This window comes from Melitaea cinxia, chromosome 3, assembly GCF_905220565.1.
Source record: "Melitaea cinxia chromosome 3, ilMelCinx1.1, whole genome shotgun sequence".
In the NCBI taxonomy this organism is placed as follows: domain Eukaryota; kingdom Metazoa; phylum Arthropoda; class Insecta; order Lepidoptera; family Nymphalidae; genus Melitaea; species Melitaea cinxia.
The window spans coordinates 12654538-12680990 of NC_059396.1; the positions used below are offsets into that span (position 1 = coordinate 12654538).

General features: G+C 32.7%; 4 protein-coding genes across 4 annotated transcripts; 3 read left to right on the top strand and 1 right to left on the bottom strand.

Moving 5' to 3' along the window:
* Nucleotides 1-30: 30 nt before the first annotated feature.
* Nucleotides 31-2022, top strand: LOC123669180. The gene is made up of 3 exons (XM_045602807.1): nt 31-385; nt 636-765; nt 1783-2022. Exons 1-3 carry the CDS (start codon nt 87-89, stop codon nt 2002-2004), a joined length of 651 nt encoding a protein of 216 aa, XP_045458763.1. The 5' UTR covers nt 31-86; the 3' UTR covers nt 2005-2022.
* Nucleotides 2023-5537: 3515 nt separating this feature from the next.
* LOC123667623 (neuroguidin) lies at nt 5538-13827 on the bottom strand. Its single transcript, XM_045601489.1, has 2 exons — nt 13803-13827; nt 5538-6622 (listed from the first exon to the last, which is right to left on the bottom strand). Exons 1-2 carry the CDS (start codon nt 13825-13827, stop codon nt 5715-5717), a joined length of 933 nt encoding a protein of 310 aa, XP_045457445.1. The 3' UTR covers nt 5538-5714.
* A 1299-nt stretch (nt 13828-15126) lies between these two features.
* Nucleotides 15127-18878, top strand: LOC123669181 (transmembrane 9 superfamily member 4). The gene is made up of 8 exons (XM_045602808.1): nt 15127-15506; nt 15592-15747; nt 15878-16155; nt 16238-16441; nt 17190-17607; nt 17714-17897; nt 17982-18120; nt 18600-18878. Exons 1-8 carry the CDS (start codon nt 15241-15243, stop codon nt 18698-18700), a joined length of 1746 nt encoding a protein of 581 aa, XP_045458764.1. The 5' UTR covers nt 15127-15240; the 3' UTR covers nt 18701-18878.
* Nucleotides 18879-21961: 3083 nt separating this feature from the next.
* LOC123669182 (carbonyl reductase [NADPH] 3-like) lies at nt 21962-22862 on the top strand. Its single transcript, XM_045602810.1, has one exon. It carries the CDS (start codon nt 21962-21964, stop codon nt 22784-22786), a length of 825 nt encoding a protein of 274 aa, XP_045458766.1. The 3' UTR covers nt 22787-22862.
* The last annotated feature ends 3591 nt before the right edge of the window (nt 22863-26453 follow it).

A 26453-nucleotide genomic window follows, 5' to 3' on the forward strand; every position in this document is an offset into this window, starting at 1 on the left:
AATTTGAAAGTATAAATAGACACTTGTCTATTTACGAAGTATTTTTGGAGTATTCAGCATTTTTGGCACTGTAATTTTTTATAAATATGAGATCTAAACATGCAACTCCTAAAAAGCCACAACAAATCCTCTTCTCAAAAAACACATATGGTCCGAAAGTTAAGGTTCAAAATTGGGATTATCAAAGGCACGTAGAAAAGAAGGATAATAATGTCTACCATGATCATTTGAGTAATCATCTTAGTACATATTTGCGCTGGGGGGATCAAGATCAAAATATTGGAAAAAGCGAAACGCATTCTATGCTTGAAGAAATATATCAAAAAACAGATCCAATATATGCTTTTAAGCCTCTTGTTAACTTTACTTCCTATCCATGTACAGAGTAAGTAAATTATACCTAAATTATATTGAATATATTAATGAACCACCTAAATATTTATGATATAAAACGTATCTTTGTTACCTAGTTAATTATTTTTTAATTTCTGAGAAATACATTGGATGAACGTATATACACGTAACTATAAAATTATACTTATGCGATCATTAACAGGCTGTAAGATAAGTAATTTGATGTTTTACTTTTAATTTAAAATACTAATTTATAGTTACATCGTACGGTCACATTTCAGTACTCCTGGAAGAAATAAGCTCATGAAAAATGCAAATCTAGCACAACTCCCTTTAGATTTCGGTGTCATGGACTACCTAACAACACAACAAGATGAATACAGAAATCCCTACGCTACTGTTGCTACACCGGTAATTTACATAAATATAGCCGTGTTTTTATAATATTATATTTAGTTTTATTATCATACATCGCACAGAATTTATTAACTTACCTATAATATGTATAACATCAGACCCAGTACAGAGCCTTGAGGTACACCAGCCCTGGCTTCACAGAACTACTTCGAGTAACTCGGAATAACCTGTGTGTCAGATACGAAGTGAAGAGCAGATGATAAGAGTGTGACAAGCATGACTTAAGTTTGCATAGCACGCCTTTATGACATACTCTCGAAGGCTTGCTGTATATCCAAGAACACTGATGAGCAATCCTCTTTTTTCTCTAAGGCATTTCTTATTTTGTCACATACCCGATGAACTTGTTCTACTCTTGAGTGTTTCTGCCTGAAGCCAAACTGGTGGTTGGGCATAGACTTATTTTGCTCAAGGATTAGTGGAATTCTCCTAAGCAGTATTTTTTCGAAGATTTTAGATAGGATTGGCAGCAGACTAATCAGTCTATAGGAAAAGACATCACTTGGAGGCTTTCCCAGTTTGTGTAGCATGAAAATCTTTGACACCTTCCATATTTATGGAAAATGTTATACACTAAGGACTCCATTATAGAGGGTTTTTATGAACACGATAGCCTTTTTAGGGAGTTATTTAAGGATTTTTTTGTGTCATGTTTTCAGATTGAACTCAGTAATTGTTACGTTAATAATAGGTATATAAGTAGTCTATATCACTCACAATTGGATTAGTTTAGCTTTGACGAAAGAATTTTTAAAATATGTTTAGTAGTTTCAGAAAGTACAAATCTACAAACACATTAACAAACTTAACCTCTTTATAATATAATAGAAACTAGTAACTAGTATTATATTTATATACCTAGTAAAAAAGCTTTTATGTACTATGTATGAAGCCGTTAGTTTGCAACAAAACGACAGTTCTGTTAATTTAATGGACCGTTAAAGTATATAGTACAATATTATTTACTGAAAAAATGAAATGGGGATTAAATCATGATATTTTTATTTACAGTTAACACTGGCTTCTCCTCCCTATTTGCTTAATCGTGTGATTCGCTCGGATCTTACGCATAACCATGGAACGGCTCCTCCTAAAGGCGAATATCAATGCTTAGACACTCATACGCCGATTGGTCATATTCGTCAAATGAGATGGTCCCGTTATCAGTCTTTTAATCCGGCTACATGTGTACAAGATTTTCCTTCTGCAGATTTGTTTGTTGATCAAAAATAAAATACATACGTTTTCAAATTTCTTTATTACATCATAATTCTTAAAAATAAAAAAGAAATAGAAAAAATAACAAAAGCTAGAAAACGCCTTAATGACAACATTAATAAATTACATAAAAGAACATATACATCACGGTAGTTTATTAAAAAACATGAACATTAAAATTACTTAAGGACTAGTTGACAATTAAATAATTATAAAACAAAAAAAAAATGGAAGTAATAAAAAACTAAACAACTTTATCAATATATCTTAAGCATTACTTATACAATAATATCAAATCGATCATCTCTTACAAATTTTATTCATTATTTGCAGTTGCTAAGTTTATTGTACCAAAATAATATCACATAATATATTTCGCATAAAATATATCATAATTTTGTAATTAAACTAGTCTGTATTTGTTAAAGGTACGTATAAAAAATGAAGAAGAAAAAAATACAATGTCATGCAATTTCTTCATCCCAATTTTCCATTACAATAAACATGTTTTTACTAACATTAATTACTTATTTATTATATTACACAATATGCATAGTAAGGCAAATTTAAAATAGTTATTTGCACTGCACTTAATCATCTGTAAACCATATTAAGCTGAACTTGATAAACAATGTGTCTATAATATTAAATACTGACTAATTTCTCCAATTTCATAACAATTATTTCAGTAAGGGTATTATGGGATAACAAAAAAGTAATTGAAATGTGTATATAAATAAAATATCCTCGGAGGCACAATTAACCGTCAACCTAACTAAAATGCATTATCGTTTTCTTATGTTAACTTGCACTTTGGAGTGCTAGGCGCAACTTCATTAGTGGGTACACCTACAATAAACCAAACAATTGCTCACTCGTTTTGTTTAATTCCTTCGACTAAATGAAGGTTAGGGTACCGTGATTTCATTTACACCAAAAAAAAATGCTGCTGGAGCAGCCAGCTGTGAGCTGTGGCACTTGCGAACGCGGACACATACCATTATTCAATACGCTATCCAGTGTTACAGACGGACCGGTTCTTACACAAGTAGGTCAAGGAAAGGTGGCAGAAGATGTAAATCAGATAATGATCGTTACATCATCGCGAACGAATGTTCTTCGAAATGGGTTGGTTTGCTACATCTTCAGAGCTCATAACAGCTGTTTAAGGTACGAAACGTAAGTGTGAGCCTAAGAACCTTAAGAAGAAGGTTAACAGAGGGGCCTGAAATCAGTTCGAGTCCTAGTACTGACCATACCTCACAAAACAACGAAAGGCTTTTGTTTAGGTTTGCTTAATGATTCACACTTCGAAATAATGTAAGGCAGTTCTTCTCTGAAAGATCAAGAATGGCCTTGCGAGGTCTTAATGGACTGACAGCGTTTGTATAAATGCCGCCCCGGTGAAAGGTTTGCTGAATATTTTGAGGTAAAAACAGAGGGCTACGTGGGACGCTCGATAATTTTCTGATGTGGTATTTATTTCTACGTACAAAGTTGTCCGTCTTCGATACAGGCAGCGTTATTACTCAGAAGTATGCAATAAATGTCTTAGTACCAACTGTCATTCCCATTACGCCATTTATCGGCAAAAACTTTCGTTTTCATGCACGACAACGCTTGTGCACACGCGAGGAAAGTTATTGCCGTTACTTTGAAGAAGTCAATATTCAGCGATTACCATGTCCATCTTGGAATTTTGATCTGAACCTGATCAAACGTATGGGACAACCTCAAGACTGATTTGAAGTAGTACAAAAGCTCCTACAACCATCTGAGTTCAAAAAACTGCTACAGTTGAAGAGTGGCAGAACATTCTAGTTATATTTGAGACAATGGACAGACTTCTAAATCGGTTGCAAGGGTTCATTGAAAACAGAGAAGAAAATACATATTATTAAATGGATAATTTAAAGCATACTTTTTTAAACTGCACGTTCTCACTTTTATATTTATTTCATTATTTACCCCTTTAAAAATTTCATTTCTTTTCTTAAAGGTTAACCCAAATGTTATGACAAAATGAATTAAATTCTCAGTGAGTTTGAAGAAACTTGAAAAAAGATAGGTGGCTGGTTAATTATGCCACCAAGTGTAATTAAGCAAGATGTAGCACCTCCCTGGACGTTTTTACTATTTAAGCAGCAAAGAATTCCAAAGGTGACTTACATATTTATTGAGTTAAAATTGCTATGTACACATAACTTAAACAACTTTGTAAAGCCAGTTTGATGTTTATAAATATTTTATAGAGTAACAAATAAGTTCCTAACTTTAATAGTTATGTTTTAATAGGATTATAGGAGCTAAAATTTACTGTGCATGTGCTTAGATAAATGGAGTACCCTGTATACTAAAATCTCTTTCTAATTTTTTATTTTATAACAGTTGTAAAAAGTGCGTGTTCATAAGGGAGGTGTCTTGTTTCACCTATCCATATAGCTGCTGAAAATATTCTGTATTACTGTAGTTTGTTTAAATTAAAATAGATTTTATACTATAACAAGGAAAAGTTTTAATACTTGCTTTTTCTGTTTAAATTTATTTTCAAACATTAAGAAACCTTAACAAATACTTATTTCTTTTAGTAAACAACGAAAATAAAGATTATTAAATCACATGTGAATACAGGACATTGGGACTAAATGTTTTTTCATCATATAGTAAAAAAATATATTACTTGATTGTGTCCTGCTTATGAGTTTTAGTACATTAAACAAAAATTAAAAATTAAAAAAAAAATGTATGTATATTTATGTTTATTAAGTCCAAAAAGCATCTCATCAAATTGTGATCAAACAAAGATAACACAAATGTTATAATTATTACTAGTTGACTGCAGCAGACAAAACTGAAGAATTTCAATCGTTTCTATATTAGGTGTCTTGAAATTACTACTACTAACTTGTAGCTGTACTTTTGGTATGTGGGTACAAATAATTAGTCATTTAAATTTTGTTGTATTTATATCAAATGAAAAAGGAGGTTTTTGTTCTATTGTTTGTTGTATTTGTATCAATTTGTCATATCAGTATATATATATATATATATATATCAGTGTATATATCAGTATATATAAATCTGTTTTGACAAATTTAGATTTGATTTGTGTTGGAATCAATTTAAACAAACAATAATAGCTGCCACATAGGGGCATGAAAAAAGTATCGATACATTATGGTATCGAGTACATTTCTATTCGATACCGAAACTTGTACTTGATACTTTTACTCAATAAGTACTTTTAGGCAGGTATCATATTGAATAAGAAATTAAGTTTTAAATGGGTAGTATTCAGTATTTTTACGACAATTTGAAGCAACGACCCTTTTTTTGTCAACCCGACTGAAATTTGAAAGCAGTTGTTCAGTATTTGTATGAAAATTGGAAGCGGCGACCTTTTTTTGTATCGATACTTTTAGCTATCAAAAAAGTCTATGTATCAAGTAGTCTAGGTAGTTCTAGGTATCAATAAAATCAACAAAAGATTTTACCATATCTCACTCAGATGAAACACAGGTATTTACTATTATGTAAAAACTCACTCATTTGATTCCTTTTTTAATCTTTTTTATAGTGTCCGAATTACCAGCTCTAATGAAAATTAATAAGAACCCACGTTCTTATATGTTATCATGTGAATTTGTTTTTTTCCTGAACATATATCAATGTAATGCTTTACTTGACAAGAATAAAAACTATTATACAAAGGTCTAGTAAAGAGATCAGTGAGTGCGCCGTCTTTTAAACCCTTTACCTTTCTTTGATTTTAGTTTGTGTTTATGAGCTGTACTGCGGCTCCCAGTTATTTCATCTGCTAACATCCCAACAGTTGTTAACTTTTTCCTTCTATTCTTTTCTGCCTTGGTAACTGGTAAACGAGTTAAATAATTTTCTTCATATTCTGTTTTCTCCTGTTCATACTTAGATATAGAATGCTTCACATGATTTCCTGTTGTCACTTCTAAAGGTGCTTCTGAATATTCTTCACGAAGCTCCCTCATCACATTAGAATTGAGGAACTGTTTCTTAGCTCTTTCCTTGCTCTTCTTTTCACTGTCAGTACGAGATATGCTATCATCGAAATGTACTGCTGCCAATTTAGGAGGTACATATACATTTGACCTTCCACTCTTCTCCTTTTTGACACCATTATCTGATTCATTACTACTGTCTTCATCACTATTCTCGATTTTACTTACCAAGTTAGCTGGATTAGCATGATATGACTGAGGATCATCCTCTGAAGTCCCGACAACTGCTGTTTTCACAAGTTTGTCGATTTGATACTTCAATTTAGAATCTATTGGACGAATTTTTTCCAGTACAGTTCGTATTTCAACAAGTCTGTCTATAGAAGGGTCTGATTCAATCTTCTCTCCAGAGCATTTCCTTAACACTATGTACGTTAAATTAATTAAATAACTAAGAAGCATTTGATATTTCATTTCTAGAAAACTTAGACCCTTATCAGTCGAAATTTCACCGGTTTTAACGCGTAACAACATATTATCTACTAACTGTGAAACTTGCTGCACATTCATATTCATTTCATTTAACAATTTTAAGGCTTGAGGTAAATCAGGCTGTTCCATTTCATCTGTAGCCTGAAAAATAAAATAAAGGTAATTTACTGAAAGACAAAGAATTCATCAAATATTATTTATTTACATGATGATTTAAGTGTAATGAAGTAGGACCTTGTACTTTAAAAAAAAAACATACCTGAACCATGTTGTTTTTTTTCTGTATGCTTTTTTATGTAACCTCACTTCTACTTATAATGATATATATTACATAAAAGTTTAAATTCAACACTTTTCACATAAATTTGTTAATAATAACACAAATAATATATTACATTATATTTTTTGAAATAAAAGAAAAATATTAAACCGACGCGTTCTATACGCTGGATACAAGCTGGATATTTCCAAATTCCATGTGAAACTAAGTTATGTTGTTTTAAAATTTATCCCCAATAGGGAAAGGCAAAGGACTATAATCCATACAGCCTAGTCTGAATTTGTAAGTTTCGTTCTGATATATCAAAAGGCCGGAGCCAAGTCTGAAGTAACTTTATTGTTCTTCTGATTCGATGACTGGTAGAGTAAGGCCGAAACCAAGTCTGAAATTTCATATTTTCGTCTACTCTTCTTTGTCTATAAGTGATAGGCGAGGTCGAAACCAAGTCTGTAATAGGCCGAAGCCTGAAATATCAAAATAAAGTTTCACATCCGATGAATGAAGGTCCTGATCCTGTTTCAAATATCATTGATAGTATTGCAAATAAATTCAAATATACTAGTATAGTTATCCAAATTAGTCAATAAATCTTGTGTATTGCGCGGGACATTTTTTGGTCCAGAAGTTGATAACAAGTTGGCTATAAATAAGAGGCGTTCCAGATTAAAAGCGGAGCATTCAAAAAATATGTGATCTAAAGACTGTGTAGAGTTGTTGGTGCAATGTGGGCAAACGGGCGATGAGATGATACGCATACGATTCAAATGTGCATTAAATCTGCAATGTCCAAATCTCAAGCGGCATAGTATTGTATAATATTTTCTGCTTCTATGTTGATGCGATTTAGTAAACCAAGGACTTTTTCCAATATCTTGATTTATCTGAGCATACCAAGATCCTTTTCTTAACAAGGTTTGTCGCCAAAGATCACGCCAATCAGATAGGATTTTTGATTTAATAGCAACTAATAGATCAGTGTATGGTACGGCAACATTCTCATCAACAGGGCTGCCGCTGTCACTGTCAACAATTGAACGTGCCAGAAAGTCCACATGTTCATTTCCCCTTACTCCTATATGTGAAGGTGTCCACAATAATTTGATGTTGTAGTTTCTTCTGGATAGTTGATAAAGGAGATGTCTTATTTCTAAAATGATGAAGTTTGTATTAGCACTGAATTGATAATTATCTAAAGCCTTTAGAACGCTCATACTGTCAGTAATGATCAGCCAATATTGATTAGTTTGTTTTTTAATGAATTCTAGGGCAGCAGTAATTGCTAGAGCTTCAGCTGTAAATATTGATATCTCCTTTTTCAATCTGACGCCTTGGCCAAACTTCAGATGAGGTACATAATAGGCCATGGAAACATTTATATCATTTTTTGATCCATCTGTGTAAACTTGTTTGAACTTATCAGAGTATTGTGCTATGAGGTTGTAAACTTCCTGGCGCTCTTTTAGCTTATGGTCAATAATAATATCGATTTGATTAATAAGACAGTCAAACTCCTTTTCGTAACACATCCAATTGCTAGAACTGTGTATTTTGTGTTGGTTATTTAGATTTAACATGAATGAATATTCGAAGAGAATAAATGGGTTATTAGAAGTTAATGGAGCATTTACAGGATATTTACTATGTAAGTAATTAAGCTTTTTAATTAGAGGATGATTACTAATGGAAAACAGTTTTAGCAAAAAACAGTATTTCAAATATTTAAATCTAAGGTGTAAAGGGGAAATGTTGCACTCGACCTGTAACGAATTAATTGGGGTTGTTTTCATGGCGCCAGTGATAAGTCTCAGGCTGTGATTTTGAATAATATTTAATTTGTTAACCAACTTGTCATTAGCAGAAAAACATAGAAATCCATATTCAAAATGACTGCGTACAAGAGATTTATATAGGGTAAGAAGGATTTTTGGATCAGAACCCCAATATGTTTTTGCAAGAGACTTTAAAATATTAAGAGCCTTAAGAGCTCTATCAACTATGTGGTCTACATATTTGTTCCATGATAAGTTATTCATGAATATAACACCTAAAAATTTAACTTCATTTGTGATAAGAAGAGATATATTATTATAGTTTATTTTAATTCTTTCAGACCCTACTTTATTAAAAACTATGACTTTAGACTTTTCAAAGCTAATGTCCAATGCAAGATAATTAAAATAAGAATTTAATTTAACTAAAGCTTCGTTTAACTTAAGATTTAGGGTAGTTATATTATTGCTAGAACAATAGACTACCAAATCATCAGCAAACTGTAAATTGTATATATGAGAGCCTAGAATTAAGTTTAATCTATGTATATAAAGTGTGAAAATCAATGGACTCAAAATGCTACCTTGACATGTACCTTTATGAGAAAGCCTTGGACCAATAAGTCTATTATTATACTTAACAAATACCTTCCTACTGTGCAAAAAATTAAAAATCCATTGTATAACTTTTACAGGTAAACCAATCGCAGCTAATTCCGTGGATAGAATATGATGGTTAACATTATTAAAGGCTCCAACTACATCGAAGAAAACTCCAGCGAGAGCTTGCTTTGATTGTATAGCATTATAAATATCAAGATGTAAGTGAGCAATGCTCTCCCTTGAAGACCTGCCTCTTCTAAAACCAAACTGATTAGAAGGTAAAATATGATTAGACTCTATGAAATGTTCCAATCTTTGTTTTAAAAGTTGTTCAAATATTTTTCCCATGCAAGAAGTCAATGCTATAGGTCTATATGAATCAAAGTTAAACTTGTCCTTGTTGGGTTTTAAGATAGGTACTAAACAATCAACCTTCCAATCCATAGGAATAAGATTATGCTCCCAAAGAAGATTCAGGATATTTAATAAAATTAGTTTAGATTGAGAAGACAGGTGTTTAAGCATTTTATATGAAATGTAGTCAAGGCCAGGTGTAGAGTCTTTTCTGGATGAAATAGCAGAATTTAATTCGACAATGGTAAAAGATTTTATAATAAAATTTTGATTAGGAAGAATATGGCAGAAAGAATTAAGATTAAAGGCTGGCTCTACAGTATCTGGAGTATATTTTTTGAGAAAATCAAAGATCCAAGAATAGTCAGAGTTGTTATGGGAAGGTGGAAAATAGCTTTTGTTAAATTTTCGCATATACGTCCAAATGACTGATATAGGAGTCGATCTGTTAAATTGTTCACAAAGTTTTATCCAACTGTTTCTTCTCTCATTTCTGATAATATATTTTTTGGTGGCTTGTAGTCTTTTAAAATTAATGTAATTAGCCTCAGTGGGATCAGATTTAAAAGTCAAATAAGCGTTTTTGCTATTTAATACGGCTTTGGTGCAATTGAAATTCCACCAAGGAAGAAGTTTTTTTTTTTTATTTAAGTTAGAAGGAGAGCATGAAGATAAAGCTGTATTAACCAAAGAGTGCTTAGAAATAGAAGATGATTTCCACAGTGCTGAGTGTAAAATATCTGTAAATTTTGTGTAGTTATGAAGGGGGTCTTGTGTATCAAGAGAAAATTCAGTGAGCAATAGTTGGACATTTAAATTATAAATGTTCCAATCAACGTTGTTCAGGTTAGGGAAGCAGGGTAGTGAGCTACTATTGGGAATAGGAGTGGCATTGTAATGATTGTTATTAAGTAAAATTTTTGTGATTACAGGAAAGTGGTAGCTGCCTAAGGGATCGTCATGTACTGACCAGTCACACTCTAGAGCCAATGAAGGTGATACTATGGTTAGGTCAAGAGCATTCTGTCTCCATATGTGCGAACCAACAGTGGTCATACTTCCGTCATTAAGTATAACCAAATTATTGTTATTGATAGACTCTAAAATGTCTTTGCCTCGACAATTAGAAGTAGAACAGCCCCAGGCTGAGTTTAGGCCATTAAAATCTCCTGCTAGGAAGATTGGTTCTGGTAAACTTTTAATTAACCTGTCTAGTTTAGATTTAGAAAAAGCAGGATTGCAATTAGTTGGACTGTAAAAGCTTATGATAGTAAGTTCTTTGTTGCTAGAGTATTTTATACGAACAACAACATTTTGAATGGAGTCATCATAAAAAGTATCAATTTTAGAATAAGAAATAGAGCTATGTATTAATATGGCTACGCCATTGTGGGTGTTTCCTGAATCAAGACGAATTACATTGTAGTGACGTATCTTAAATTTTTGACAAGGCTTTAACCAAGTCTCACAAATTAACGCAATGTGAATATTTTTGTCCAAAAGGAAATAATTAAAAATATGTTGATTGTGTAGAATACTCTGAGCATTCCATTGCACAATATTTAAAGTATCCATAAAGTACAAATTATTTATTAGTAACCTTTTTTAATGTATCTTGCAGGACATTTTTAATATTTTGGGAAGAGATAGGTATTTCATTATTTTTGTTTAGTGTTATAAGTTTTACTAAAGCTTCTGTAATAGATTTGAGTATTATTTCGGAATTTAAAAGAGATAAGAACTGATCAGTTTTGTTTAATGATGGAAAGTGAGAGCTGTTTAAAACATCAACAAAGCTTTTTTTCTGAAATTTATCTCTGTTAAGCTGGATTTTTTCTTTTTTAACAGGGCATGCAGGGGATATGGCAATGTGATTGCCAGAGCAGTGACAGCAACTGGCTGCAGTATAAGGAGTCTGACAATCTTTAAAATTGTGACCTTCGCCACAAATGCTGCATCTTTGTGAATTTTTACAGAATTTTGCAATATGACCATATCTTAAACACTTTAGACACTGCTTTACTGGCGGGATGTACTGCCGTACTTCGAACCGCCAGCTGTTGAGGTCCACACTATCTGGTAAATTGGGACAGGAAAAGGTTATAGAAATTGTTTTTGTGGGGATTAATTTTATTTCTCCATTTTCTCTTACACGTCGCATAAATCTACGTATAGATATAATATTTTTCGTGCTAGTTAGAGCTGAATATATTTCTTTATTGGATAATTCTATAGGCACATGAGAAATTACCCCAGTGACCTCTGTAGCGGCAGCCGGAAGGGAAGCTTTAAGTTTGTACCCATCAAGATATTTTTTGTTGCCTAAGACCGCGTTAGCAAAAGCAGGTCTATCAAAGATAACTCCAACTTTACTTTTATTAATGCGTTTTAGTTGTTTCACGCCTTTATTATATTTTTTTATGCTATTAGCGAGTGTCATCATGTCTCTTGTTCCGATTGGCTTGTCAGCCTCTGTACTCTCCAGGAATACAATATAGTCAAAATTACCCCCGTTCTCAGGGTAGTGCCGCACGTAATCGGCTACCCGAAACGGGGCATACCTTTCGGCGTCTGTTAGCTCAACAGATTTTATGGACTCGGAGTCGGAGCTTAACGAGTCGTCCTCAGCGTTACCTTCCTCCTTCTTTTTCCTTTTCTTACTTCTCCCCATCTCTTGATTAATTTATAAGTATTTATTTATAAAAAACTCCAGTGAATGAATTATAAAATTAATAAAATATTTTTGAAAAAAAAAGACCGCCTTTTCACTTCAAAGTTCCCGCGCTTTTTTTTTCAGGTTATAACTGGTTATCTCGACGTTAAGTCATCAGCACAGAGTTGAAACTAAGTTATATTTGATACAGATTATTCATAGAGAAATAGTTCATAGATAAAATAATACTTGACAGTTGACTATGGTTGCTTTCTAAGTTTTTAATGCAGAAAAAGTGACGCTGTGTATATTTTATGTGTGTGTGTGTGCGTTCTTGCGTGCGTGCGTGCATGCTTGCGTGCGTGCATGCTTGCGTGCGTGCATGATTCATAAATATGTATGTATATAATCAATACATATAAAACAAAGTCGCTTCCCGCTGTCTATCCTTATGTAAAAAGGCTCCACTTTTTCTTTCACAGCTGGGTCTCAGTGCCCGGCCACTCCAATCGGTGATGCTGTCGAAGCCGCTAGGGCCAATAGCACTAGAGTAGACACTCCGAAAAAAAAGTTAGTAGCAGGTATTTTTAAATATCGAAAATCGTAGTTTAAGGTTAGGTATTTAAGTTCAAAACATAACTGAATAGAATAGATGCCTACATATCTTTTGTTGTTGATAATTGTTGACTATCTTTTGTTTTTAGTCGAACGAATAGTAAGTGCTGTATGGTTACGGTATTTAAGAATATAGCCACTCCCTCTCTTCCCGTGGGTGTCGCAAATGTCAGTTATTTTACATTTTATCAAACTGCAAAAAATGTATATGATGAGGACCACAGAGATGTTGTTGAAACACCTTTCTCCGATTACTTTCCAATCATCAAAGACAGGATTAATAGACTTTGGAAAGACTATTGGACTATATCAAAGTAGAATAAAGGACAATGCTATATAGATTAAAGCTGGCTTCGGATATAAATAACATTGGCTCAGAAAATATTTCCTGCCGTTCAGAAGAAATATTAGCAAATCCAATATTTTTTAAAACCTTATTCTAGTTTATATGTTCGTCAATAGAGAAGATAATTATAATAAAGGAAAAATATAAAGTGTAGAAGATTTTGTTTATAATTATATAATTTATTACCTTACTTTTACTTTTTACCTATGGTAGACCGGACTCCCCTGAACGCAAGCTCCCGTAGTCTCCCGTGGGGTTAAATTAAAAAAACCCCAGCACTGCACCGCCTGGCACGTGGCGCTGACCTCGCATCTCCCGCGTAATATGCTTTGATAAGCGCGCGCTACTTGAGACGTAGTTTTTTGGTCATAGCTCACAAGTTTCAACACTTAGAACAAAAACGCTTATATTAATTTGAAGAGTATGAACTAAGCTTTAATTTACTGTGTAAAAAATGTTGTACATGTGCATATATCAATTATAAAATCGAGCTTGTTTCAGAGGGAGGGAGAAAGTGATCTTGGTGCAAAAACATGTCAAAAAAAATATAGTATTATGATTCTTTTGTCACTAATTCTACTTATTCTGTTTCCCAATAGTATCTATCTAGCTCTAACAGTAAAAAAAAAAAAAAAATTATGATACAGCAAAGTTTCTTTTTTATATTTGAAAATAGGTGGTCTATATACCTAATAGGTGGACATTTCACAACTTGTAAAGTAATTACCGTAGGTACGGTACTTGTACTTCATGGTTCATTTAGAAAAACTAATAAAAATTAGTATCGAAGATGAACAACGAAACGATGAAACTAAAAACAACATTTTTTGGGAATAATATCTAAAGAGGGTGAGAAAGTAGGATATTTTTTTAAAAGCAAACCATACACTTTTTACGTATCCTCGACAAATAGCATTATTAATATTCGCAAAGTACACAAAATACACTTTGCATCGGTGTATTATATGTATACTATTTTTTTTCAAAGAAAATAAGTTAACTCGATCCAAAAATAGACCATAACGGTGCAGAAATTGGCGGGTATGGTGAGACTTTGACCGGTTGAATATTACTAAATTTCGATAAAGCTTTAGATTAGGTAAAACCGAATTTCGGGACCGTGGGGGGATGGGGGGGGAGAGGGTGGGGAACGCTTCCCCTGGTACCACTGTCACACCTCGGAACCCCATGGTTATGGAGATATCCATGGTTAAAGTTTTGAGGTTAGAAGAAGAATTTCGAAAGTTAGAAGAACGCTTGGCTCCGGCGCTGCGGGAAGTGCAGCCCTTCCGCCCTTGCGTGCGAAAGCGCGCGAACGAATGCGTAGAGGAGCGGCTAACGGCTCCACTGCGGAACGGAGCATGAGGCGGGCGAGGTCTGCCCTCCCTCCGCGCCTCCGCGGCACAAAAAAAACACTCTAGGGGTAGGACAGACTCAAAACTTTAACCATGGATATCTCCATAACCATGGGCTTTTGAGGTGTGACAGTGTTACCTTGTATAGATTCCCCTACACCGTCCACCCTCCACACCCAAAAACCCCGAAATTCGGTTTTTCTAATTCGGTTTTACCTAATCTAGATCTTAGCCCTAAATTTCTATGAAGAGCGATGAATGTTTGTTCCGATTGGTGTCTAGACTTTGGAAGAATTGGTGTCGAGACTACTGGAGCTCGAACTCGGTGGAGTCCGGTCTACCAAAGAATATGTAAAAATGTGTACAGTTTAGAGCGAAAGACTCGAATCCAGCTATCAATAAATTAAAAAAAAGTAAGAGTTGACGTTCGTGATCGTGACATTTCTGTATGTACTATGTAATATCAATTTGTGTGAAATCTAAATTACTGAATGTACCTAATTTTTGTATTAATACGATTAAAATATTATATTGATTAAATAATAAAATGAAAACTATGAAGGTTTTAATACTTTGATAATCTTCAACCGTCTGATTAGTAAAATGTCTACAGTTAGTATATAATCATCTGCTATAATTATATTGTTTAATTTTTTCAAGTTATGATAGTAACATTTTTGTTTTTAGCCCACTTCACAGATTTTTATATTACTTGTCAACTTCATAGTTTATAATCATGGATTTTATGTCCCTGGCGTGGCACCGGTGGAGTTTAAGAAAGGTCAAAGAATCGAAGTAAAAGCCGTTAAAATGACGAGTATTCATACACAGCTACCATACGAGTATTATTCCTTGCCCCTGTGTAGACCAAAAAATGGAACATTCCTCGATAAATCAGAAAATTTAGGAGAAGTTTTAAGAGGAGATAGAATTATTAATACACCCTATGAAGTACACATGGCTGAAAATATTAAATGCAAACTTTTGTGTCATAAACAAAATGAACCAATGAATTGGAGTGTTGAAGAATCCGAAAAAGTTGCTGGACGAATTGAACATGAATATTTTGTGCACTTGTATATATAATTTTTTTTTTCTTACAATCTAGTCAATGACTTCGAGAATAGTTAATTTTAATCTCATTTGTGTTTTTTGTTTCAGGTTAATAGATAATTTGCCAGTTGCTACCAAAGTTATAAATGTTGATACATCTGAAAGGACAATAGAGCAGGGATATCGCCTAGGATTCATGTCTAAAGGCAAAGCATACATAAATAATCACTTGAAGTTACTTCTCAAATATCACAAACATAGCCAGTTAGTTCTTCTTTCAGCTCATTGTGTAAAATTTTTACTATTATAGTATATATATGTAATATATTTTGACACATATTTTTGATTGACTTTTTAAATATATTTGATTAATAGAAGGCTTTCTTATTTACAGAGATTCCTACCGAGTTGTGGGCTTCGAAGTAGAAACATTTTCTATTGATAAGGATTACTTGACCTTTTTGCATGACTCATGTCAATTTTCACCAGAAGCAAAACCTCAACTGGTAAATGAAGATACCGGTACAAAACTCTACTTCACATATTCAGTAGAGTGGGGAGAATCAGACATTGAATGGGCATCGAGATGGGATATATATTTAGGCATGAAAGATGTACAAATACACTGGTTTTCTATAGTTAATTCAATTGTAGTTCTATTTTTTTTATCAGGTATGATTTTCTGTATTTTCTTAGGTAATAAATGAAGCCTCTAAATGTTTTTTAAATTCTTTATAAATTCAAAATATTGTAGGTATTTTAACAATGATCATTGTCCGCACGTTAAGAAGAGATATAGCTAGGTATAATTCAGATGAAAACATTGAGGACATGATCGAAGAAACAGGTTGGAAATTAGTCCACGGAGATGTATTCCGACCACCACCTAAGAGGATGTTATTTGCAGCTGTCATTGGAAGTGGAATTCAAATATTTCTCATGTCCCTCATAACTATATGTAAGTCTCCAAGTTCATTTTCTATACATATAATAAAATGGTAGGAAAATCAAAACTATACATTGAATATTTTTTTAAAAGAATACTTGGGGTGTTATTTACAATCGATACTGAAGACAAAAATATAGTTTTTAGAAATTTTGTCTGTTTGTCTGTATGTATGTCCGGGATAAACTAAAAAAGTACGGCATGGATTTACTTCAAATTTGGCACGAATATTATCAAGAAGTCGGGTCAACATATAGGCTACATATTATCATGCTATCACCTACCGGGAACGAGGAATGAACTTTTATTTCCTCAACGCATTCTGTAACAAAGTGTAATCTAACGACGGATATTTGAATGTTGTTGTTATTATGTTAATAACCATGTCATAAGCTAGCTTCACACTATAAAAAGACATTCTGTAGTATATTTAGTATCAGCATTGCACCCATGCGAAGCCGGGGCGGGTCGCTAGTATTTTATAAAATTGTTATACATTATTTATTTTACATTACAATAACAACAGTAATAGTAACAATTGTTTGACAAAAGAATCTGCAAAGGCATTCTTAACACTTGAATAGTAATGTCACCCCAATAATCTTAGGATACAGCATTGTAAAATTTTTGGATACATTAGAAAATTTACAAAAGAGCTGCTAGAAAATGTTTGTATTATGAAGATAAATGTACAAATAGTGGATAAGAATATGATGGTATGTAAAGAGTTATTATCTAATTTTTTATTATTTTGTTTCAGTCGTAGCAATGTTAGGCATGTTGTCACCAGCAAGTCGCGGAGCATTGATGACTGCAGCAATATTCCTTTATGTGTTCATGGGTCTGATAGCTGGATATTACTCAGCTCGCTTGTATAATACTATGAAAGGAAAGCAATGGAAACAAGCTGCTTTCCTAACAGCAACGCTGTACCCAGCAATTGTCTTTGGAACATGTTTCTTTTTAAACTTTTTCATCATGGGTAAACATTCTAGTGGAGCGGTACCATTTTCCACTATGATGGCACTTTTATGCCTCTGGTTCTGTATTTCTCTTCCCTTAGTCTACTTGGGGTATTACTTTGGATGTAGAAAACAACCATTCCAACATCCAGTGCGTACTAATTTCATACCAAGGAAAGTGCCAGAACAAGTTTGGTATATGAATACTTATATATGGTAAGAAAAAAGTAAATATTTTAATTTATAATTTGTCGTGTTAAAAATAATAATTATAAATATCATTATTATTTGAATTTCTATGGTAATTTTTGTATATTTTCAGCATATTGATGGCTGGTATACTTCCATTTGGAGCTGTATTTATTGAGCTATTCTTTATATTTAATGCTCTGTGGGAAAATCAATTTTATTATTTATTTGGATTTTTGTTTTTAGTATTCTGCATATTAGTTATTTCAGTTTCTCAGATTTCTATAGTAATGGTGTATTTCCAACTATGTGGTGAGGTAAATTTGCATGTTTTTATATCATGCATGAATTGTATAATATAATTTTGTCTTTTTAGTACTTTTGATTACCTTTACTTCTAGGATTATCATTGGTGGTGGAAAAGTTTTATAATTTCTGGAGGATCAGCTATTTACATATTGATTTATTCCATATTTTATTTTTTCACAAAATTGGAAATAACAGAGTTTATACCTACATTGCTTTACATTGGTTACACAGGTAAACATTATTATACTATGTTTGTTAAATTATTATTAAAATTTGTTAATATTGAGTCAAGGACAAAAACATTCTACAAAATACAATATTTATTATTAAATAGATAAATTATTGTACTGTGTGGCTATGATACTAAAGAATATAGCCACCCCCTCTCTTCCCGTGGGTGTCGTAAGAGGCGACTAAGAGATAACACAGTTCCACTATCACCTTGGAACTTAAAAAGTCGACCGGTGGCGGGATAACCATCCAACTGCTGGCTTTGAAATACACAGGCTGAAGACGGGCAGCAGCATCTTCGGTGCGACAAAGCCAGTACTGCAGTCACCAACCCGCCTGCCCAGCGTGGTGACTATGGGTAAAACACATGAGTTCACGTAATTTTTACGTAAACTTGTGGAGGCCTATGTCCAGCAGTGGACTGTATAGGCTGTAATGATGATGATGAGATAAATTATTAAATGATTTCATTTTTACAGGACTTATGGTGTTAACATTTTGGATTTTGACTGGAACTATTGGATTCTTTGCAGCATATACATTCATCAGAAAAATATATGCAGCTGTCAAAATTGATTAAATTACAAAAATTTGAAGCCATTTATTTTAAGCGTTAATATAAATTATGTTTATATGAGTGTAATTAAGAGTGTATTAGTACAGGTTTGACTGTGTGTAAATAATTTTAACTAAATAGCTGATTATTAAATGTATTACTAATTTGCAAAATAATTTTGCAAGTTTTGTATAATTCGTAATTTTAGTTTAAGATATTATGAGGCCTAATGTTTCATAATAGTATGAAGCACAACATTTGCTGTGAATACTAAATTGGCAGAACAATTATTATAATTGTATTTTAGGAGTGATTGTAGATTGTATGTCTGTCACGTATGCTGTGTCTTAAATTTCCTAGTATTTAATCTCATATCAACTTAATTATTAAGGAAGCTACTAAATTATAATTGTATTTGCTCGCAAACGAAAAAAAAACCGACTTCAATTACATCGACGAGTAATACAACGTAGATCGACAAAAAAATAGTCAAGTAACTACGCGTTATCAAAGATTACTCAAAAAGTAGTTATCAGATCTCGATAAAATTTATATGTGACCACATGATAAACATCAACTTTCGATTAAATCAAAAATTATCAAAATCGGTATACCCAGTAAAAAGTTATTGCAGATTTTCGAGAGTTTCCCTCGATTTCTCTGGGATCCCATCATCAGATCCTGGTTTCCTTATCATGGTACCAAATTAGGGATATCCTCTTTCCAACTAAAAAAAGAATTATCAAAATCGGTATACCTAGTAGAAAGTTATGCGGTATAATACAACGTAGGTCGACGAAAAAAACGTCAAGTAAAAACGCATTATTAGATGTAACTCGAAAAGTAGTAGTTAGATCTCAAATAAATTTAAATGGGACCAATTGGCACACACCACCTTTCGATTAAACCAAATTTGTCGAAATCGGTCTACCCGGTCAAAAGTTCTGATGTAACATACATAAAAAAAAAATACAGTCGAATTGAGAACCTCCTCCTTTTTTGGAAGTCGGTTAATAAAATCTATAATATAAAAATGAGTCGCTGAATGTGTTGCTAAGCGTAAAACTCGAGAACGGTTGGACCGATTTCGCTAATTCTTTTTTAAAAATATTCCTTGAAGTAAGAGGATGGTTCTTACGGAGAGAAAAATTCTAAAAAAAAAAAAAAAATTAAATTTCCTGAAAAAGTCTAAAAACAACACTTTTCTATACTCCCATACAAAAGATTTGTGATAATACTTAAAAGTCAATTTGAACTTTAATACCATACGATAAAGTTTGTGTTAGGCGATACGAAGTTCGCCGGGTCAGCTAGTATGATATAAAACATGAAGAAAATAATTTACCTAGCACAGAACAAAAAGATAATAAGTAATATTTTTCATTAATAAAGTATAGCAAAAATATGCAAAGGGGACATACAATAATCAAGTGATGTTTTTAGTAACTTTTTAACCGACTTCAAAAAAAGGAGGAGGTTACTCAATTCGACCGTATAAATATATATATATATATATATATATATTATGTATGTTCGGCGATAACTCCGTCGTTTATGAACCGATTTTGATAATTCTTGTTTCGTTGGAAAGGAGATATCCCTAGTTTGGTACCATGATAAGGAAACCAGGATCTCATGATGGGATCCCAGACAAATCGAGGGAAACTCTCGAAAATCCGCATAACTTTTTACTGGGTGTACCGATTTTGATGATTTTGAATTTAATCGAAAGCCGATGTTTATCATGTGGTCACATTTAAATTTCATCGAGATCTGATTACAACTTTTGGAGCAATCTTTGATATTGCGTATTCACTTGACTATTTTGTCGTCTACCTACGTTGTATTACTTTTTTACTTTCAATATAATTGAAGTCGGTTTTTTTTCGTTTGCCTGCAAACACAATTATGTATATTTATTAACCTCTCTGACCTTGGTGATATGTTGTGAGTTTTTTAGACTCACCCTTATACACAAAAAATCACGTAATAGGCCTACATCCAGCAGTGAACTCTGATATGATGAAACGGAAAAAAAAGTTATATTGACATTTTTAGAATATTATGTTTATTTCGAAAATTCGAAAATTAAGCACCGTGATACAAATTTCCAGAACAATATCAAGGTTGCAGTGTTTTTTTTTTTTTTTTTGTTTTTTAGTTTATAAACCGCCTGTTCAATTAATAAATATACGTGATATCTCATTACAGTCATGTTATATTTCGTCATTTTTTCCGAACCCTTCCCTTTCGAGCCACATCATTAATGGATGACCCCAAACAGGTGACCCCAATTTTTTTTAAAATTTCCAAATTAAAATAAAATTGTTAAAAGAGTTAATATATTTGTGTATTATGTTATTCTGTATTTGTTTGTACTTATCTTCAACAAAAGACGAGATGATAGATTAGAAACAAAACAAAAGAGTGAAAAAATATTAAGTGTAATTATTTTAATAACAACATCCAACTGCTAGCTTTGAAATACACAGGCTGATACGGGCAGCGTCTTCGGTGCGACGAAGCCAGTCCTGCAGTCACCAACCCGCCTGCCCAGCGTGGTGACTGAGCAAAACATGAGTTCACGCCATTTTTGGCTCGAACTAGTGGAGGCCTATTTCCAGCCGTGGACTGTATTAGGCTGAAGTGATGTGATGAGTGATGATTTTAATAAATAGTGCGACTTTGAATCAAATCTTAATCAAAGTAACACTTGAAATATGCTTCAAAAGCACTTTCGAATCGTCATTTTACAAATAATATTTTAAAAGTGATTATTATATTAATATGACATCGTTATAATAAATGCTTTTATTAGTAATAAAACAGAGTAAAATGATAATTATTTTAAAATTCTATTGTTGACTTTGTTAAATATTTTTTAAAAATAAATTTTACGGTATAAAACAAATTTACAACAAATTTATGCGTACGGACTTGAACTTTGTGCCTCTTTCCAAAGTATCCCTTCTGTAATTTTCAAACTAAGTGAAAATGAGAAAACCCAATTGCAAAAGTACCCTAAAATATGAAAAAAAGTATTCTATAGTTCGCAAAATAGTCTCAGAGCTCGTCTATTGTCGGTAATAAATTACCGGTACCGGTATTAATTAGCTAATGGTAAGCTACATCACTATAAATTCAGTAAAACTGACAGATGGCTGAGGTGTAGTCACTTTTGTCACAATGACAAATGAAATGTCATTAAAAACTGATAAATAGAATATATTTTAAAATTATATTTTTTATTGTGAGTTCTAGATTGTTTATAAATTTTTGTACAAAATGGAAACCAAAGTAGCGGTTGTTACTGGCAGTAATAAAGGTATAGGTTTTGAGATCGTAAAGGGGTTATGCCAAAAGTTTAATGGCACCGTATATCTAACTTCTAGAAATGAGGAAAGAGGAAGAAAAGCAGTACAAAAATTAGAGGCTTTGGGACTTCGACCATCATTCCATACGTTAGATGTTACAAATGAATCCAGCATAGAGGAATTTGCCAAATATATTTCTACACACCATTCCGGTATCGATGTACTCGTAAACAATGCCGGTATTTTAGATTTTGATAAGCCTTTGCCTACTTACGAAGAAGCTAAGAAGCTAATTGATACAAATTTCTACAGTGTTCTTAAAATTTCCAAAATACTGTATCCATTGCTTAAAAATGACGCCCGAATTGTCAATTTGAGCAGTGATTGGGGTTTGTTATCGAACATTAGGAAGCAGGCTTGGCTGGACATTCTTGCTAAGGATGACCTCACAGTAGACGAAATATTGCAGTTTGTTGATGATTTTTTGCAGCATGTCAAAAATGGTAAAAGTTCATTTGTGTCCTTCGCAGGTCATAATGGTGACTATAAAGTTTCAAAAGTGGCTCTGTCGGCTCTTACTTTTGTCCAACAGAAACAATTAATTGCACAAGGGAAAGATATATCCGTTAATTGTGTTCACCCAGGCTTTGTTAAAACAGATATGACAAAAGGAATGGGTGATTTTACTCCAGAGCGTGGAGCTCGGGCCCCCCTGTATCTAGCACTGGAAGCACCACAGTCTTTAAAAGGCACATTTGTGTGGCACGATTGTCATCAAGTGAACTGGGATGATTAAAAATACAAAGTTAATGTTGTTTTTATTCTGTGATATAGTGTCACATACACTTAAACTTTAATATATGTTTTTTTTTTGTAACAATTGTTTTTAATAATTAAACCCATATGTGAAATAAGAAATGTCACTAGTCATGTAAATTCTTAAAAAATAACTAATTGTACATTTTTGTATTAATAGTATGACAAAAAGAAATAAATAAAGACATCTAGAAGAAAATATATGTATATATTAATTTTTTTGGATTTAATTGAAAGAGCGTGTCACGCCACTGCGGTTTCAAGTAAAAATATACAGACAAATATATACAGTATCATAATAGTAATGGAAAATGCCTTAATAAAGTAATAGAAGTGTAATCTTTTACACAATATTATTTAATAAATAATTTTAAAAATATATGTTTAATATAGACAAACATATCATAGTGCTTTCACATTATATATAAACATAATGAAATAGTAATTTAATAAGTATTGAAATACCTATATATCAAGTCAAATACTGGTGCCAAAAACTATTTTTGTTATATACATTTTTTTTATACAAATTTACAAACAATCCTGAAATGTATGTATGCGTGTAACTTTTGAACGACTGCACCAAATTGGATAAAAAAAATTTTTTCGAATTGTTTAGTGCTGTTGGCCGCCTTTACAGCGTCACCGGTGAGAGGGGCCGGGTACTATAGACACCGGCCGCGAAGGAAGAAGAGGAGCCCTCTGGGAGGGCTCGCGGAAAACGCCCGTTCTAAGGGTGTCTCCTAGCGAGATCGCACCTCGGCTTAGAACGTCGTCGGAGTGGAGGAGGCGCTATACGGAGCGCTTAGACCCCTTACGGACGGACCGCTACGCGCCTAGGCGCGTAGGTACTGATCGATGTAATTGAAGTCGTTTTTTTTAGTTTGCGAGCAAACACTGTTGTCGGAAATGGGTTGAAAAGAAAATTTACAAGATAGATAGAAAAAAAATATATGGCAGTACGAAGTTGGCCAGGTCAGCTAGACGTATATAAATTTAAATGGTTAGTCTATTATAATTGTAGCTGAGCACCGGTAGATAAATAGGGTGAGACAGCAATAAATCTCATTAGCGATCTCTCATTGCGTTAAAAGACTTGTAGGGATTCAGTTGCTCTAGCCCACTTATTGTATTACAAAATCGCAATGACGAATCAGCAAAGGGTTGTCATTATAATTATATGCTTAATACTAGGTACATATGAATGGAAGCCTTTATATGGCTGTGTTTGCATTGCATACTTATTTATAAACCTTTTATAGAATGGTTATGGGGTTAAGTAGGCATTAACTTATGTAGACGTTTTTATATGAAAGGCTTCATAACAGTATGATTTAAAAGCATGGACTTTATCAGCAAATTGTTTTGATCTTATCTATATAACAGATAAAGTCATACCTACAAATAAATAGATTAGATCAATCATAAAAACATATTAAGGAATATCACGCAAACTTCGGTATTTTGATTTCATTATAGCAGTTCTACAGATAACTACTTGTTAACTATGACGCTGAAAATGGAATGAAGGGTAATAAACAAATGCTGTTAATTTGGAATGAATGGTGGGAAGTTTTGTCTGCGATGTCGACAAATAGGTACACATTTACCTAGTACAGGTACGTGTACCTAATTATCTACCTAAAAATTTTCCGCGTGTTAATATTTTTACAATTTAATTAGTTAAAGTAAGAATTGATTAGGGGAAATCTATTAATTACGTGAGTTCATAATGGGGGAGCTCATAATTGTCCAATGAAATCTCACCAAATCTCATTTAAGTCGAGGGGGGTATAATCGAAAATCTCACATCATCTTAAAAAACTATAAAATATTACGGATATTAAATAATTGTGTTTGCTCGCAAACGAAAAAAAAAAACCGACTTCAATTACATCGACAAGTAATACAACGTAGAACGACGAAAAAATAGTCAAGCAACTACGCGTTATCAAAGATTACTCAAAAAGTAGTTATCAGATCTCGATAAAATTTATATGTGACCACATGATAAACATCAGCTTTCGATTAAATTAAAAATAATCAAAATCGGTAAACCCAGTAAAAAGTTATTACGGATTTTCAAGAGTTTCCCTCGATTCCTCTGGGATTCCATCATCAGATCCTGGTTTCCTTATCACGGTACAAAACTAGGGATATCCTCTTTCCAACAAAAAAAGAATTATCAAAATCGGTACATCCAGTAAAAAGTTATGCGGTATAATACAACGTAGGTCGACGAAAAAAGAGTCAAGTAAAAACGCATTATTAGATATAGCTCGAAAAGTAGTTGTTAGATCTCAAATAAATTTAAATGGGACCAATTGGCACACACCACCTTTCGATTAAAAGACAATTTGTCGAAATCGCTCCACCCAGTCAAAAGTTCTGATGTAACATACATAAAAAAAAAATACAATCGAATTGAGAACCTCCTCCTTTTTTGGAAGTCGGTTAAAAAAAGAAAAAATTGAGTGTTCATTTTACTCGCTAAAATAAATCTCATGGCTATTAAAATCATTTAGTATTTACTTTGAATTTTATTTAATTGAAATAAATTAACTATAGTATTTTTGAACAGTTTATTATTTCCCGTCAATCTCTATTATATTTATCGTCAATCTAACTTTAAGGGAGGGACTAAATCTCACCTAAGGGGAGGGAGGGTTCTAAACTGATCGAGAAATAGCTCACGTAATTAATGGAAGAATTAATTTTTACCCATCTATTAGTAAGATTTAATGCGGTAGAGCACAGTAGGAAATATCTTGGTCAAAATTTGAATCAGTCCGACTGGGGAAGTAAGGGTGAGACCTATCAGAAGATATAAGCAAAAATTAAATAATACTGATAAATAAAACCATTATTTATCAATTTTGGTTTCAATTAAGAGTTAAGGTAATTTAATATTAGAACAACTACTTATTTTTAATTATCGAAAATTCTGTTTGGAAAAATTGGGTATGATGGTGATGATCCTACAAAGACCTGATTGCCAATAAATATTATCATAAACATAAAAACATTAAAAATAAATGATATTAAGTTTTAATCAATTGTTTTATTTTAAACTATTCTTACTTTTTCTTTAAAATGTAAATCTCATCTAATCTATCATCATAAACATAAAATCCATTATATAAATCACTCCATTTGCAGGACTGATTTTTAATAGATTTATATTAAAGGCGCCACTTTCCATACTTGCAAAAGAAAAGGCGGAGTTGGCTCTCTTTTCCCGATATAGGTTACTTACTGTACTATGTGGGGTTGGCGCGACAACGTTTTCGAAATCGTATGTTCGTATTTTAGTTGGTACTAACAAGTAATGATGTGTAAGATTAATTTTTAATCTGCATTTATGGTAAGTACATTAGGTTGGATATGATTATACTAAAACCATAATTTATCAATTCAAGAGTAACCTCTAAAGAAAACATGTTTGTATTGTCTAATGACATAAAAGCTGTGAATGTTGTATATAAAGACATTTTGTAGTTGTAATATTAGTATTAGCATTTCATCCGTGCGAAGCCGGGGCGAGTCGCTAGTTTTATATAAAACATATATCTTTATATAAGCGTTATGGACGTAAAAATTACCCAAGTCTCAAAAAAATATCAAAAAATCTTCTGTTCAGTCTTTCT